Source organism: Leucoraja erinacea, chromosome 4, assembly GCF_028641065.1.
Source record: "Leucoraja erinacea ecotype New England chromosome 4, Leri_hhj_1, whole genome shotgun sequence".
Classification (NCBI taxonomy): Eukaryota; Metazoa; Chordata; class Chondrichthyes; order Rajiformes; family Rajidae; genus Leucoraja; species Leucoraja erinaceus.
Window position 1 is genome coordinate 41,157,580 of NC_073380.1, and position 13,050 is coordinate 41,170,629.

The 13,050-nt window shown below is 41.3% G+C and overlaps 1 protein-coding gene across 3 annotated transcripts in view; it reads left to right on the forward strand.

Moving 5' to 3' along the window:
* The window catches only part of LOC129696308 (peroxidasin homolog), a 481,759-nt gene that overhangs the window by 297,967 nt on the left and 170,742 nt on the right, over nt 1-13,050 (forward strand). For all 3 annotated transcript variants that reach the window (XM_055634092.1, XM_055634091.1, XM_055634090.1), the window contains one exon: nt 889-1,006. In XM_055634092.1, the coding sequence (XP_055490067.1) occupies nt 889-1,006 (118 nt within the window). The remainder of the gene's footprint in view (nt 1-888; nt 1,007-13,050) is intronic.

Sequence of the window (13,050 nt, forward strand, 5' to 3'; positions counted from 1 at the left end):
TCCCTCACACATTAGGGGGAGCTTTTACTGAGGCCAATTAACCTACAAACCCGCAAGTGTTTAGGATGTGGGAGGAAACTGGAGTACTCAAAGAAAATCCAGAACTCTGATGCTGTGAGGCAGCAGCTCCACTGAGCCACCGTAATGTCCCTTTTTAAAATATAAAACTAAGAATTAGTTTCTCAGATGATTCACACAGAGAATGGTGAATCTCTGGAACTCTCTGCCACAGAGGGTAGTTGAGGCCAGTTCATTGGCTATATTTAAGAGGGAGTTAGATGTGGCCAAGGGGATCAGAGGGTATGGAGAGAAGGCAGGTACGGGATACTGAGTTGGATGATCAGCCATGATCATATTAAATGGCGGTGCAGGCTCGAAGGGCCGAATGGCCTACTCCTGCACCTAATTTCTATGTTTCTATGTTTCTATGATACAGCCAAGACTAATAGACCATTTTCCATTACTTTTATTTAATTACAGTACATAAGAATAATACCAGCTTCAAATGATCAGTATTGCAGTGAAATGTTGACAACGATGCGCTTAGCTAACTCTAATCCCTGGAATTCCCAACCTGACAGTTTACACCCCTTGACCTTTACCTGCTCTCATGATTTGCCTCAGAATTTTATGGAACTACTTGGAATTAACAACACTGGAATGTTAAGCCTAAGCAGCTTGTGCAAAATTTGGTTCTAGATTCCCCCCACCTTCTATTTCTACATATAACCATCCAAAACTGCTCCCTCGTGTGCTGCCCCTGAAAATACCAGAAGTATTTATTTTGAATTGTTCCAATGGGAGCAAATTTTGTAATTATAATATTTTTTTGTTATGGATACATACACTGTTTAAACATGTTTGCAATGCAACTTTTTCTATTTCCAGAAAGGCCCCGTATTATTTCAGAACCTCAAAATGTGCATGTTGCGCTAGGAAATACTGCATATTTCACCTGCAGAGCGGAGGGGAATCCGAAGCCAAAAATTGTCTGGCTGCATAATAAGTGAGTTTGATGTATATCATTTTGCATATCATTGATGTTTATCCATTTAAATATAATGCTGTTATAATAAGGGTTGATTTAAAGATATTAATATCAGAATGCTGATTTCATATTTTTATGAAAATCTAATTAAAGCAGTTGAAATGCAATCTGACTACTATTTAATAATCATTAAATAAACTGTAATAGGCCAAAATGATAATGTTAAGATAAAAGATTCGATATATAGTTCTCTAGCTAGAACAGATTTAAAATGAATGAGAAAAAAAGTGTTATTAAAGTTTGTCTTTCTAATGTAGATGTCTATATACTATGACCAACACTCACCAAATGTTAGGCTTAAAGGTTTATAGATAAATTGTATGCAGTGTCAAGATTTTATTGAGTTAAGCACGATTTCTACCTGAACTTTCCCTGTTTGATGGTTGACAACCATGCATTGAGCTAACTCTAATCCCTGGAAATCACAACCTAACTATCTCCAGCTTGACCATTATCTGCTTGCATGATTTGCCTCGGAATTCTATAGAACTACATAAGTGATTGGAGCAGAATTAGGCCATTTGGCTCATCAAGTCTACTCCGTCGTTCAATCATGGCTGATTTATCTCTCCCCTCAATCCCATTCTCACTATAGCCCCGACACCTGTACTAATCAGAATCTATCTATCTCTGCCTTAAAACTATCCATTGACTTCCACAGCCTTCTGTGGCAATGAGTTCCACAGATTCACCACCCTCTGACTAAAGAAATTCCTCCTCATCTCCTTCCTAAAGGAACATCCTTTTATTCTGAGGCTATGATCTCTGGTCCTAGACTCCCAAACTCCAGTGAGTACAGGCCCAGTACCATCATCATATGTTAACCCGCTTAATTCTGGGATCATTCTCATAAACCTCCTCTGGACCCTCTCTTGCACCAGCACAACACAACACAGCTCACATATGAGGCCCAAAATTGCTCACAACAAAATATACAACGAAAGAATGCTAGGCAGTTTGTGCAAGATTTAGTTCTGGATCCACCCTCCACCCTTTCTGATTAAATTCAACCAGTATAATCATCCAAAACCTCTCCCTCATATGCTGCTCCTGAAATGTACCAGAACTATTTATACTGAATTGTCCCAGTGGGAGCAAATTTTGTATTCATAAAATTCTTTGATGGAATTTTTTCCAGAATATCTTATTTCATGTTGACTATTTTAGTTTCGCCTTTCCCCAAGATATTACTCATTACCCTTTGCTCACTATTTTAATCCCCATTATTTAATGTAGTGATTAAAATATTAAAAAACATTAAAAATCTGTAACAAATATATTACAATTATGTTTCTTTATTTTATTAAATCCTATATTTAAAATTGTTATAGCCATATGAAGGCATCTCTGCTTTCAATAATTTGCATCCATATTCTTGCTCTTTGAATATATAAACCAATTATTTTTCATTTCAACGTATAAGGTTTCACATGATCCTTTGTTAATTTTTCAATCCTTTCCCATTTATAAAATTTAACCTGCTTATCCTGTTTATGCTGTTGCAGTCCTCCTCAGTATGTACATTCCATCCATTTTGGCTATCTTTAATTCTATGCCTTTCATATCACATCTATGACGTCAAGAAATTCATTTGGTTAACTTTGGTTTTCTTCAGTGTTATGACAGTGTAAAACCCATTTTCCCCATTGCAATACGCAATAACAACAATACAGCAGCCCAGAAATTCAACGCAGTTTTGTTTTCTAGCATTAGTAATGCTTGTACAACAAATGTGTTTGCCCTCTGCAATACTCCATTTGGTGCCTTACAGAGTAAGTTAAATCCTCTGACCTTCAGAAATTAGTCTTATTCCCCTCTCGTCAAGTCAAGTCAAGTCTTTTATTTCTATAGCACATTTAAAAAACAATTCTCGTTGACCAAAGTGCTTTACATTGGTGGAGGAACTAATGTTATACAACAGTGGTTTCTCTCCACTGGGATCATTTTGCTAATTGACCCCAAAGGGGCAATTTACAATAAGCAGTTGAATATGTCAGAAGAAAGTAGAGCAACGGTAGGAACTCAAGCAGTCATAGATTAAGTACATACTCTACATTAATACATACATATAGCCCTCCCTCAGAGGACATCAAGAAAGGCTTGAGAGTAAAGATGAGTTTTACAGTAAGTCTCGACTTAAAGGAGTCGATGGAAGGGGCAGTTCTGATGGGAAGAGGGATGCTGTTCCACAGTCTAGGAGCTGCAACTGCAAAGGCCCGGTCGCCCCTGAGCTTATGCCTAGATGTTCAGTAACCCCAAGTCGGCCTATCTGAGGAACCTGGAGGTGGTGTGGTGGGTAAGCAGACTTTTGATGTAGGTGGGGGCAAGCCCGTTAAGGGCTTTGTAAACATGAAGAAGGATCTTGAAATTTATTCGGAACCGCACAGGGAGCCAGTGGAGAGAGGCCAGAATCGGGGTGATGTGGTCCCTTTCTCGGGTGCCCATCAGGAGTCTCGCTGTGGCGTTTTGGACCAGTTGCAGGCGGGACAGGGAAGATTGGCTGATGCCAGTGTAAAGGGAGTTGCAGTAATCGAGGCGGGAGGTGTTAAATGTGTGAATGATCCTTTCAAGGTCATCAAACTGGAGGAATTGCTTTATTTTAGCTATCGTCCGAAGCTGGAAGAAGCTAGCTTTTACCACGGCATTGACTTGTTTGTCAAATTTTAATGCTGAGTCAAATATCACTCCAAGGTTTTTGACGTGAGGTTTGAGTAATAGGGTAAGGCTTCGAAGATTGCCTGCTATCGTTTTGATTGAGTCCGAGGGGCCGAGAAGAATGACCTCAGATTTACTCTTGTTTAGTTGGAGGAAGTTCTGGGCCATCCAACACTTTATATCCTTGAGGCAGTGAGCTAGCTATTTATCTATCTATCTATCTATCTATCTATCTATCTATCTATCTATCTATCTATCTATCTATCTATCTATCTATCTATCTAATACAATCTATCTATCTATTCTATCTATCTATCTATCTATCTATCTATCTATATCTATCTATCTATCTATCTATCTATCTAAAAGTATCTATCTATCTATCTATCTATCTATCTATCTATCTATCTAGCCTAGAGCTAAAGTGTGTGTGAGCAAACAGGCTGCTTTTATGCAGGTTACTCCAATTGCATCAAACACAATAGAACAACTGTCTTTAATTTCAAATTTGTTGGCATATTGCCATCTAGAGAAAATTGATCTATTACATGACATTCCCAATTTATAACTGCATTTTAAAACAACAACTCAAACTCTAAGTCAGTATAACATATTGCCTGTTATTCTACCTTGGCTATTCAAAATAAATAATTGGCTATGAACTAAATAAATAATGTCTGGCCCAAAATAATGTCCACGTCAAATTATACCATTTGAAGACAGAAACGATAACTGTCTACTCTGGCTCCTCTTCTGAAGTAACTCAATGCCCAAAAAACAGAGATATAATCCTTTATTTTCATTCCAGCCATGATTTCTAATTCATGTTCCATCATACACCTAATATTTGCTGCTCATTTGACATTTTGCACATTTATTATAACTATTTTAATTTAGAACATGAAGTCCTCTTCCTGCCCAAGATTTGTGCTACTTTGGTCCTGGTTGCTCCACTCATCTTGCAACAATTCTCAGATTAAATACATGTATTAATCATGTGCATTTTTTATATTTTGTGCAATAAGGTAATAGTCCCAGATCATACAGTTGAACAGTTGAGATCATACTGTTAGGAGGTTAGTAGGGAGAGATAGATCAGCCATGATTGAATGATGGAGTAGAATTGATGGGTCAAATGGCTTAATTCATGATCTTATGATATCTATATTTAAAAAGAGAACTATAAAATGTGAGGGGACTGAAGATTGTTTGGAATAATACTGGCAGGATGAATGTTATTTGAATAACATTTAAAAGACAAAATTAATGAATATTTAATGCAGCGTTCTTTTTTTTGCGTATGAGACCGGCATTGCAACAAGATCCCAACAAGTGATGATAAACTATGCAGAGTGACTTGGGCAGGTTGGATGAGTGGGCAGATGCATGGCAAATGCAGTATAATGTGGATACATGTGAGGTTATCCACTTTGAAGGCAAGAACGGGAAGATCTACATCTAGAATAAATTGTCAGTGTGGGTGTGTGTGCAACATGCCTTCAAGAAGATATTGAAGATTTCCCGAAAGTGAACATCATTTCAAGTGTTTAGCTTAATGTAAATTCATCAATTTGTTTGTGCAAGGAAAAATGAATGCTGTTTCCTTTAAGTCTGTTTGGTTTAATTTAGAGATACAGCGCAAAAACAAGCCCTTCGGACCACTGAGTCCGCACCGACCAGCGTTCCCCACACATTAACACTATCCTACAGACACTAGGGACAATTTAGACATACACCAAGCCAATTAACCTACATATCTGTACGTCTTTGGAGTGAGGGAGGAAACCAAAAATTTCCGAGAAAACCCACGTGGTCACGGGGAGAACGTACAAACTCTGTACAGACAGCACCCATAGTCGGGATCGAACCCGGGTCTCCGGCGCAGCAAGCGCTGTAAGGCTGCAACTATACCACTGCGTCACCATGGTCTTGGGGTAAGTTTCACTGAACAGGAAAGTAAACAGGAATCATGTACATGGGGTTCAAGAAGGAACTGCAGATGCTGGAAGATCGAAGGTACACAAAAATGCTGGAGAAACTCAGCGGGTGCAGCAGCATCTATGGAGCGAAGGACATAGGTGACGTTTCGGGCCGAAACCCTTCTTCATGTACATGGGGCTGCTACTTGCAATGCTGAAGCTTGGTCTATAATGTTGATCAACTGGGACTCTGGGACCACAATCTCATAACAGCTGAGAAACAGAGAAGAGTGCTCAACTGTTAACAGTTAACAGGATCACAGTTTAAGAATAAGGGGTAGGCCATTTAGGACTGATATGAGGAAAAACTTTTTCACCCAGAGTTGTGAATCTGTGGAATTCTCTGCTACAGAAGGGTGGATGCCAATCCATTGGATGTTTTTAAGAGAGTTAGATTTATCTCTAAGGGCAAACGGAATCAAGGGATATGGGAAAAAAGCAGGAACGGGGTACTGATTTTGGATGTTCAGCCATGATCATATTGAATGCTGGTGCTGGCTTGAAGGGCCGTATGGCCCACTCCTGATCATATTTTTTCTATAGGAATTAATTGCAGATGCTGGTTTAAATTGAAGGTAGGCACAAAATGCTGAAGTAACTCAGCGTGACAGGCAGCATCTCTGGAGAGAAGGAATGGGGAACGTTTCAAGTCGAGACCACTGAATCACATGAATCATTTTGTCATGACTGATCAAAGTGGCGAAGGAATATTTTGGTGTTTAGTTTTCAGATACAGTGTGGAAATAGGCCCTTTGGCCCACCAAGTCTGTGCTGACCAGTGTTCACCCATACACAAGCTCGATCCTACACACTAGGGACAATTTACAGAAGCACTTAACCCCCAAACTTGCACGTCTTTGGAATGTGGGAGGAAACTGGAGCACCCAGTGAAAACCCACTCTGTCACAGGGAGAATGTACATGCTCCATATAAACAGCACCCATTGTCAGGATCAAACCCAAGTCTCTGGCACTGTAATGCAGCAACTCTTATCGCTGTGCCATTGTGCTGCCCGGTGATATTGGGGGCAAACAGAAACTGTGCATAATATGGGGCTAGAATTACACAGACTCACATATTACTTGCTCACGTCTGCTGTCAAACATCTCCTGACTCGTGTGTGAGAAAGAACTGCAGATGCTGGTTTAAATCGAAGGTAGACACAAAATGCTGGAGTAACTCAGCGGGTGAGGCAGCATCTCTAGAGAGTAGAAATGGTCGACATTTCGGTTCGAGACCCTTCTTCAGACTGAGGTCAGGGGAGGGGGTGGGACAAAGATAGAATGGAGGCGGACACAGTAAGACTAGTGGGAGAACTGCAAAGGGGAAGGGGATGGAGAGAGAAGCAAGGTCTATCTGAAGTTAGAGAAGTCAATGTTCATACCGCTGGGGTGTAAACTACCCAAGCGAAATATGAGGTGTTGTACCTCTAATTTGCGCTGGGCCTCACTCTGACAATGGAGGAGGCCCAGGACATAAAGGTCAGATTCGGAATGGGAGGGGGAGTTGAAGTGCTGAGCCAGTTTGCAGTTCCAAACATCTATCATCTACAAATCCAGTGCACCAAAGACTAAGCAAGTCGTCCTCAGTCCTGTCGAACCGTAGTAAGAATGAGGAGATTATTGAGAAAATGCTATTGTCTTGGAACTGACAGAATTAGTCAAATGCAATTTCTTGAATTTCCTGTTTGTAATTGCTGATCTAGATAGGAACAGACCTCCCCTTGTATGCCAGCGAGGGAAGGTTTTATTTTCCTTAAGGAAGGTGGCTGGAAGATTCATGCTGCAACTTTAACATGCATTCTTCCAAGCTTGAATGTTACACAAACTGCTGTAGACTAGCAAATGGAAAAAAATGAAGACTTCTAAATGATGAGTACCAGGATATTCGCTGTCACATCGGAGAATCTCTGCAACCTCTTACCCAGTCCTTAGCCCACCCGGTCCACTGCTGTGTATTAGACTCACACTCCACAACTTCAATAGTCGGTATACAGAACCCATCAAGATTACTGCAAGGAAACTATCAAACTAGTGCATGAATACTGAATTAGCAGCTTCCCTCAACAAGAACTTTCTCCTTATCAGTAAGAACTAATTTCAATTTTGTGCATATTGCTCGAGAATGGAGTTCAGAATGCAGAAATCTGGAGAAATTTGGTGGGTCAGGCAACATCTGTGGTGGGAATGGGCAACCGATGTTTCAACTGAAGGGTCCCAATCCAAAGTAATGCCTGACCATTCCCTCCACATATGCTATCTTGCCTCCTGTGTTTCTCCCGCACCCATCTTTTTGAATAAGATTTTAGCATCTCAAGCCCCTTGTGTTTCCTGCACTATTCATTTAATTTTTGAATGAAACTTCCCAGATGAACTTCCCAGACCCCTGCTGAGTGCTTGACAGCACTGGGCCGCTACTCGTGGAGCTTAGAAAGTTAAGGGAAAACCTAATTGAAACTTACAGAATAATGAAAGACATAGATAGAGTGGATGTGGGAAGGATGATTTTGCTGGTGGGAGAGTCAAGGACCATAGCTTCAGAATTAAAGGGCACTCTTTTAGAAAAGAAGTGGGAGGGGAACTTCTTTAGTCAGAGTAGTTAATCTGTGGAACTCATTGCCACAGGGCTGCGGAGGCCAAATCAGTGGATATTTTTAAGACAAATTGTTGATTAGAATGGGTGTCAAAAGGGTTATGGGGATAAGGCTGAAAAATGGGATTGGGAGGCAGAGATCAGCCATGATTGAATGGCGGAGTAGACTCAATGAGCCAAATTGCCTAATTCTACTCCTATAATTTATGAAGAGCCTGCTCAGCAATATGTTCTGAAATATTCAGGAAAAATATCATTAACGATAGTTCACATAATGTATTGTTATAGAAGACACCTTCTATACTATTTTTGAGGAATCTTGGTAATTTCTGAATTAAGCTCATTTGTACAAAAACATTTATATCCTTAATTTGTTCATTCTGCTCAGTGAACCAAATGGTAGCTGTTCAAAAGGCAAGCCATAATCCACATAATCACATCCAGATCCAAAAATAACAGGTTTTCTTCAATAAGAGCTAAAATGATATTATTTCCAGATGCACAGAATATCAAATCAATATGCCTTTTTTGTGAATTTTGAAAGCTTGGACAATTCACATCAATACACATGAAATGATGAATAAAATATGATTTATTGTTATGCAATACATTATTTGGCACACATTGATTCCCAATCCCTTAATACCACAGAATTGAAATGCTTGTCATTGTGGTTATATCATTTATTTGCTGTCAACTAGAGTTGGAAATATATCTCTCTCCACCAAATTCTTTGTCCAGGCTTTAGACCATTGTGAATCCTTCTATCTATGTTATTGAGGGCAAAGAGTTCTAAACCTGAGTGCTACTTAGTAGAATTGCCTCTTCAAATTTTAATTCTCCTCGTCACACATATTAAAACTTCCTCAGAACTCATCTCTTCATCCAAAGTTTTGCCTTCTAGCCTTATTTCATTTTTTTTTTGTGTAAACTTAGTTCTATGAATTCTGCCCTCTGGTAATTTTTATCTTTGTTCTATCTGTTTTACTTGTGGTTGACGATTATATTCATGTGTGGTATTGTCTGATTTGATTGAATAGCACACAGACAAAAGCTTTTCATTGTATTTTGGTGGATGTGACAATAATACATTATATCTATACCTTATTTGTTTCAGCAATCAGTTAGCATCCTAGATCCCTCAGCCACAAATGCCATGCACAAGCTAAGGTGTTTCTAAATGAGATTTTACAAAGTATCATAATCTATTCATAATTAAAACTCTGATCTTGTGCTCTTCCGGTTTGCGGTGTTTTTCTATCTGCGCAAAAACAGTACGTGATAGCGCTACGATTATTTTTACCAAGTTACTCGCCGTTCTCCTGTGCTGCGAGTGCAACAAGTTTCGTTCCGATCGGTGGCATATTGTAAAAGTTGTCGAAATCTTAAAAAATCTTATAAAAACCTTAAAAACCGCTTGTGCGCATTCCTTCCATCAGCCCCACGCAGATTGGTCTCTTCTGTCAGTCAATGCCACGGCTGGGATGGCGATGCCCCTTTGTGCCCCACCCGGGGTGGGGGTTTCAGTGGAAGCCCTGGAGTCTCTCTCATCCTCATCATTCACCCCTTTCCCCCGCCCGCCCTCTGCGGCAATGGCGGTCCCGTCTACCCGTCCCCCTGGGTCTGTCTCCTCCGCCGCCGCCGTTGCCGTGACTCACCCTCACGGTCTTCTCTGAGGAGATCTTCTCCACCAGCTCATCAAAACTCCTGGTGCCCACAGTGACAAACCCCCCCCCGCCCCGCAGCCCAGAGGCAGCAGCGAACAGGCAGGCAGGTAGACTGGTGGGCTGCACGGGGACGGGCCAAACGGAATGGGTAGATGGAGGGTGGGTTGTGTTGCAGGAGAGCCGAGCAGTTTGCACAGAGTTTGAGTAACACACACACGCGATGCAAACTGGTCCAATCATCAAGTCAACGGGATCTAAACCACAGCTAACATTGAATGACCTGTGGAGGAAGGAACTGCAGATGCTGCTTTTTATGGATGGACGGAGGGAGGGAGGGAGGGAGGGAGGGCGGGCGTGCCTGGGGGAAGGGGAAAAGAGAGGGAGGGAGAGGTGAGGGAGGGATTGGGGGAGGGAAGGAGGAGAGGGGAAAGATCCTGGCCTCTCGTGTGACAGGGACCCAACGGGTCCCACTTAGTCTAGTGTTTTTTTAATATTGGTGCCTTTAGTAGATAACTATTACTCAAAGGTTAATTAAAAAAATACTTTTGAGGATCCAGTTTAACTGCATTTTAATTTGTAGTACAGATGAACTGTGTTATTTTGATTAAAGAGTGAAACCAGAGATGAAATAGTTGCCCTTTGATAACACACCCTGTGTTCTTAACCAGCAATACTGTTACAAATTACAGGCCGCTGTAATTTGAACTTGCCTGAAGACACTGGTTTAGCACTCAAGCACTGGTGAGACTGGATTTCTGTGGAGTGCACTGTGTAGATTTTTCACACCCACTTCTGCTGAATGAGTGGAATGTGACGATAGATACAAAGCTGGAGTAACTCAGTGGGTCAGACAACATCTCTGGAGAAAGGGAATAGATGACGTTTTGGGTCGAGACCCTTCTGAGGCGGACATGAAGCAAGAAGCTTCAGAATGGGGATGAGGTGAGAGGTTGCACAGATTCACATACAGTATGTGGCAGTGGAGGTCCTGGTGTAGAGAATTTAAGGCTGTCTTGTATTTGTAAGGGGAAGTTGTCCAACTTGCCTTGAGGGTATCGGACCTCATGTAAATCTTACCAAGCAGGTGGGTATGAGGCTTTCGCAAATGAGATAGCAAGAATTGTTGTAGTGTGTGCCTGTTGGAGTGAACGGCAAGGCTGGAGAGTTGAGGGACGAGAGATGTGATGTTCTGGTCAAGAAAAAGGCATACAACAGATTCAGGCAGTCGGGATCAAGCGCATCCCTCTGCGAGAATAAGAAGTGTCAGAGAACAATCCCTGGAGCATTTCCCAAGCAGGATGGCAGTGGAGAGGCCGGGTGCTGGGAGTGGGCCAGTAGGAGGATGACTTCAAAGTCGGCTGCAGGAGGCGCCCCCGGGACACAAAGATGGCTGGACGAGAGAGGAAAGGGACTTTGGTTTGTGGGCTCTGCTCCAGTACATTATGCATGTGAGCTGACCGGAATTTGAATAATGGCACCAAAAGTGGCAGCGCCAGTCCGAGTAATATCCAGGAATTTCACTATGCAGTTGCATATGTGACATATAAAGAACCATTGCACTATTAGTAGCCAAGTGTAGCTGGCAGGCACGGAAATGGAAAATCATTATATATTGTGGGTATATTAAAAGAAACATTGTGGTTAAAGGAAAAAAATGCTTGGCTGTCTTTCTGTAGAGCCACAAGAGATGGGGGAGATAGTAAATAAGTACTTTTCGTACATTTTTATTGAAGCTAAAAAATTGAGACATAGGAATTATGGCATCTTAGATCAGATACAACTTAGCAAAGAGATACAATTGGCTGTTTTAAAGCGCAATAAGTTGGGTAAGGTCCCCAGGACCTGGTCAAGTGCATACCTGGACCTTGCAAGAAGATCGGTAGGAAGTAACTGAGGCTCCTGTCTCTAGGTAGGCAATAGCTGAGGCTCATGTAGATAGATTTACACCTTTGTTAGCCACGGGTGATGTTCTGAACGATTGCAGGATGGGTAATGCGGTATTATTTAAGAAGGGCATCAAGGACAAACCAGTGATCAGCAGGCTAGTGTGCCAGACGTCAGTGGTGGGAAAATTGTTGGAGTGGATTTTAGGTACAGGATCTACCGGCATTTGGATAAGCGCACACATTGATTAGGGATAGTCAGCATGGCTTTGTGTGTGGGTGATTGTGTCTCCTAAATCAGATAGATTATTTTGAAGAGGACTCACGAGGGCCTGGCCTACGTGTTATTAGCGGACTTTAACAAGGTCTTTGACAACATCGGATCGTCTTGAGTTATAGAAAAATGTTTTGAAGTTTAGAGTTTAGAAGAATGAGGGGGGACCTCATTGAAACATACAGAATAGTGAAAGGCTTGGATAGAGCGGATGTGGAGAGGATGTTTCCACTAGTGGGAGAGTCTAAGACTAGAGGTCATAGTCTCAGAAATAAAGGGCATTCATATAGGAAGAAGATGAGAAGAAATTTATTTAGTCAGAGCGTGGTGAAACTGTGGAATTATTTGCCACAGAAGGTTGTGGAGGCCAAGTCAGTGGATATTTTTAAGGCAGCTTTAAGATAGATTCTTAATTGGTACAGGTGTCAGTGGTTATGGGAAGAAGGCAAGAGAATAGATAGATCTCTACAGAATGTATAGATCAGCCATGATTGAATGGCGGAGTAGACTTCATGGGCCGAATGGCCTAATTCTACGATGATCACTTATGACCTTATGGCATGAAAGAAATTCAACCATCTTCAATCATCTTCATTGGCTCGTTGGAGGCAGAGGGGTGACTCTAGTGAAGGTTAGGGTGTATGGAATCCAGATGAGCTGTCCAATTAGATCCAAATTTGACGGAGGAAGGAGAGAAATTGTAGCTGTGGAGTTTGGAGGCCTGCAACAAGTACAGTATCATAGGGCTCGGTGCTGGGTCTACCATAGTTTGTTATTTACAATAATGTTTCGGAAGAGTATGTCGTAAACATTGTTGGTACATTTGCAGATGATGCCAATGTTGGTGGTATGGTGGACAGTGAGGAAGGTTATCTGCTGTAAGTTTACAATATTCTTTTAAATAGCCAAAGTATCCAAATAACAAGCTGATCCCATTCACAAAATCATTCAC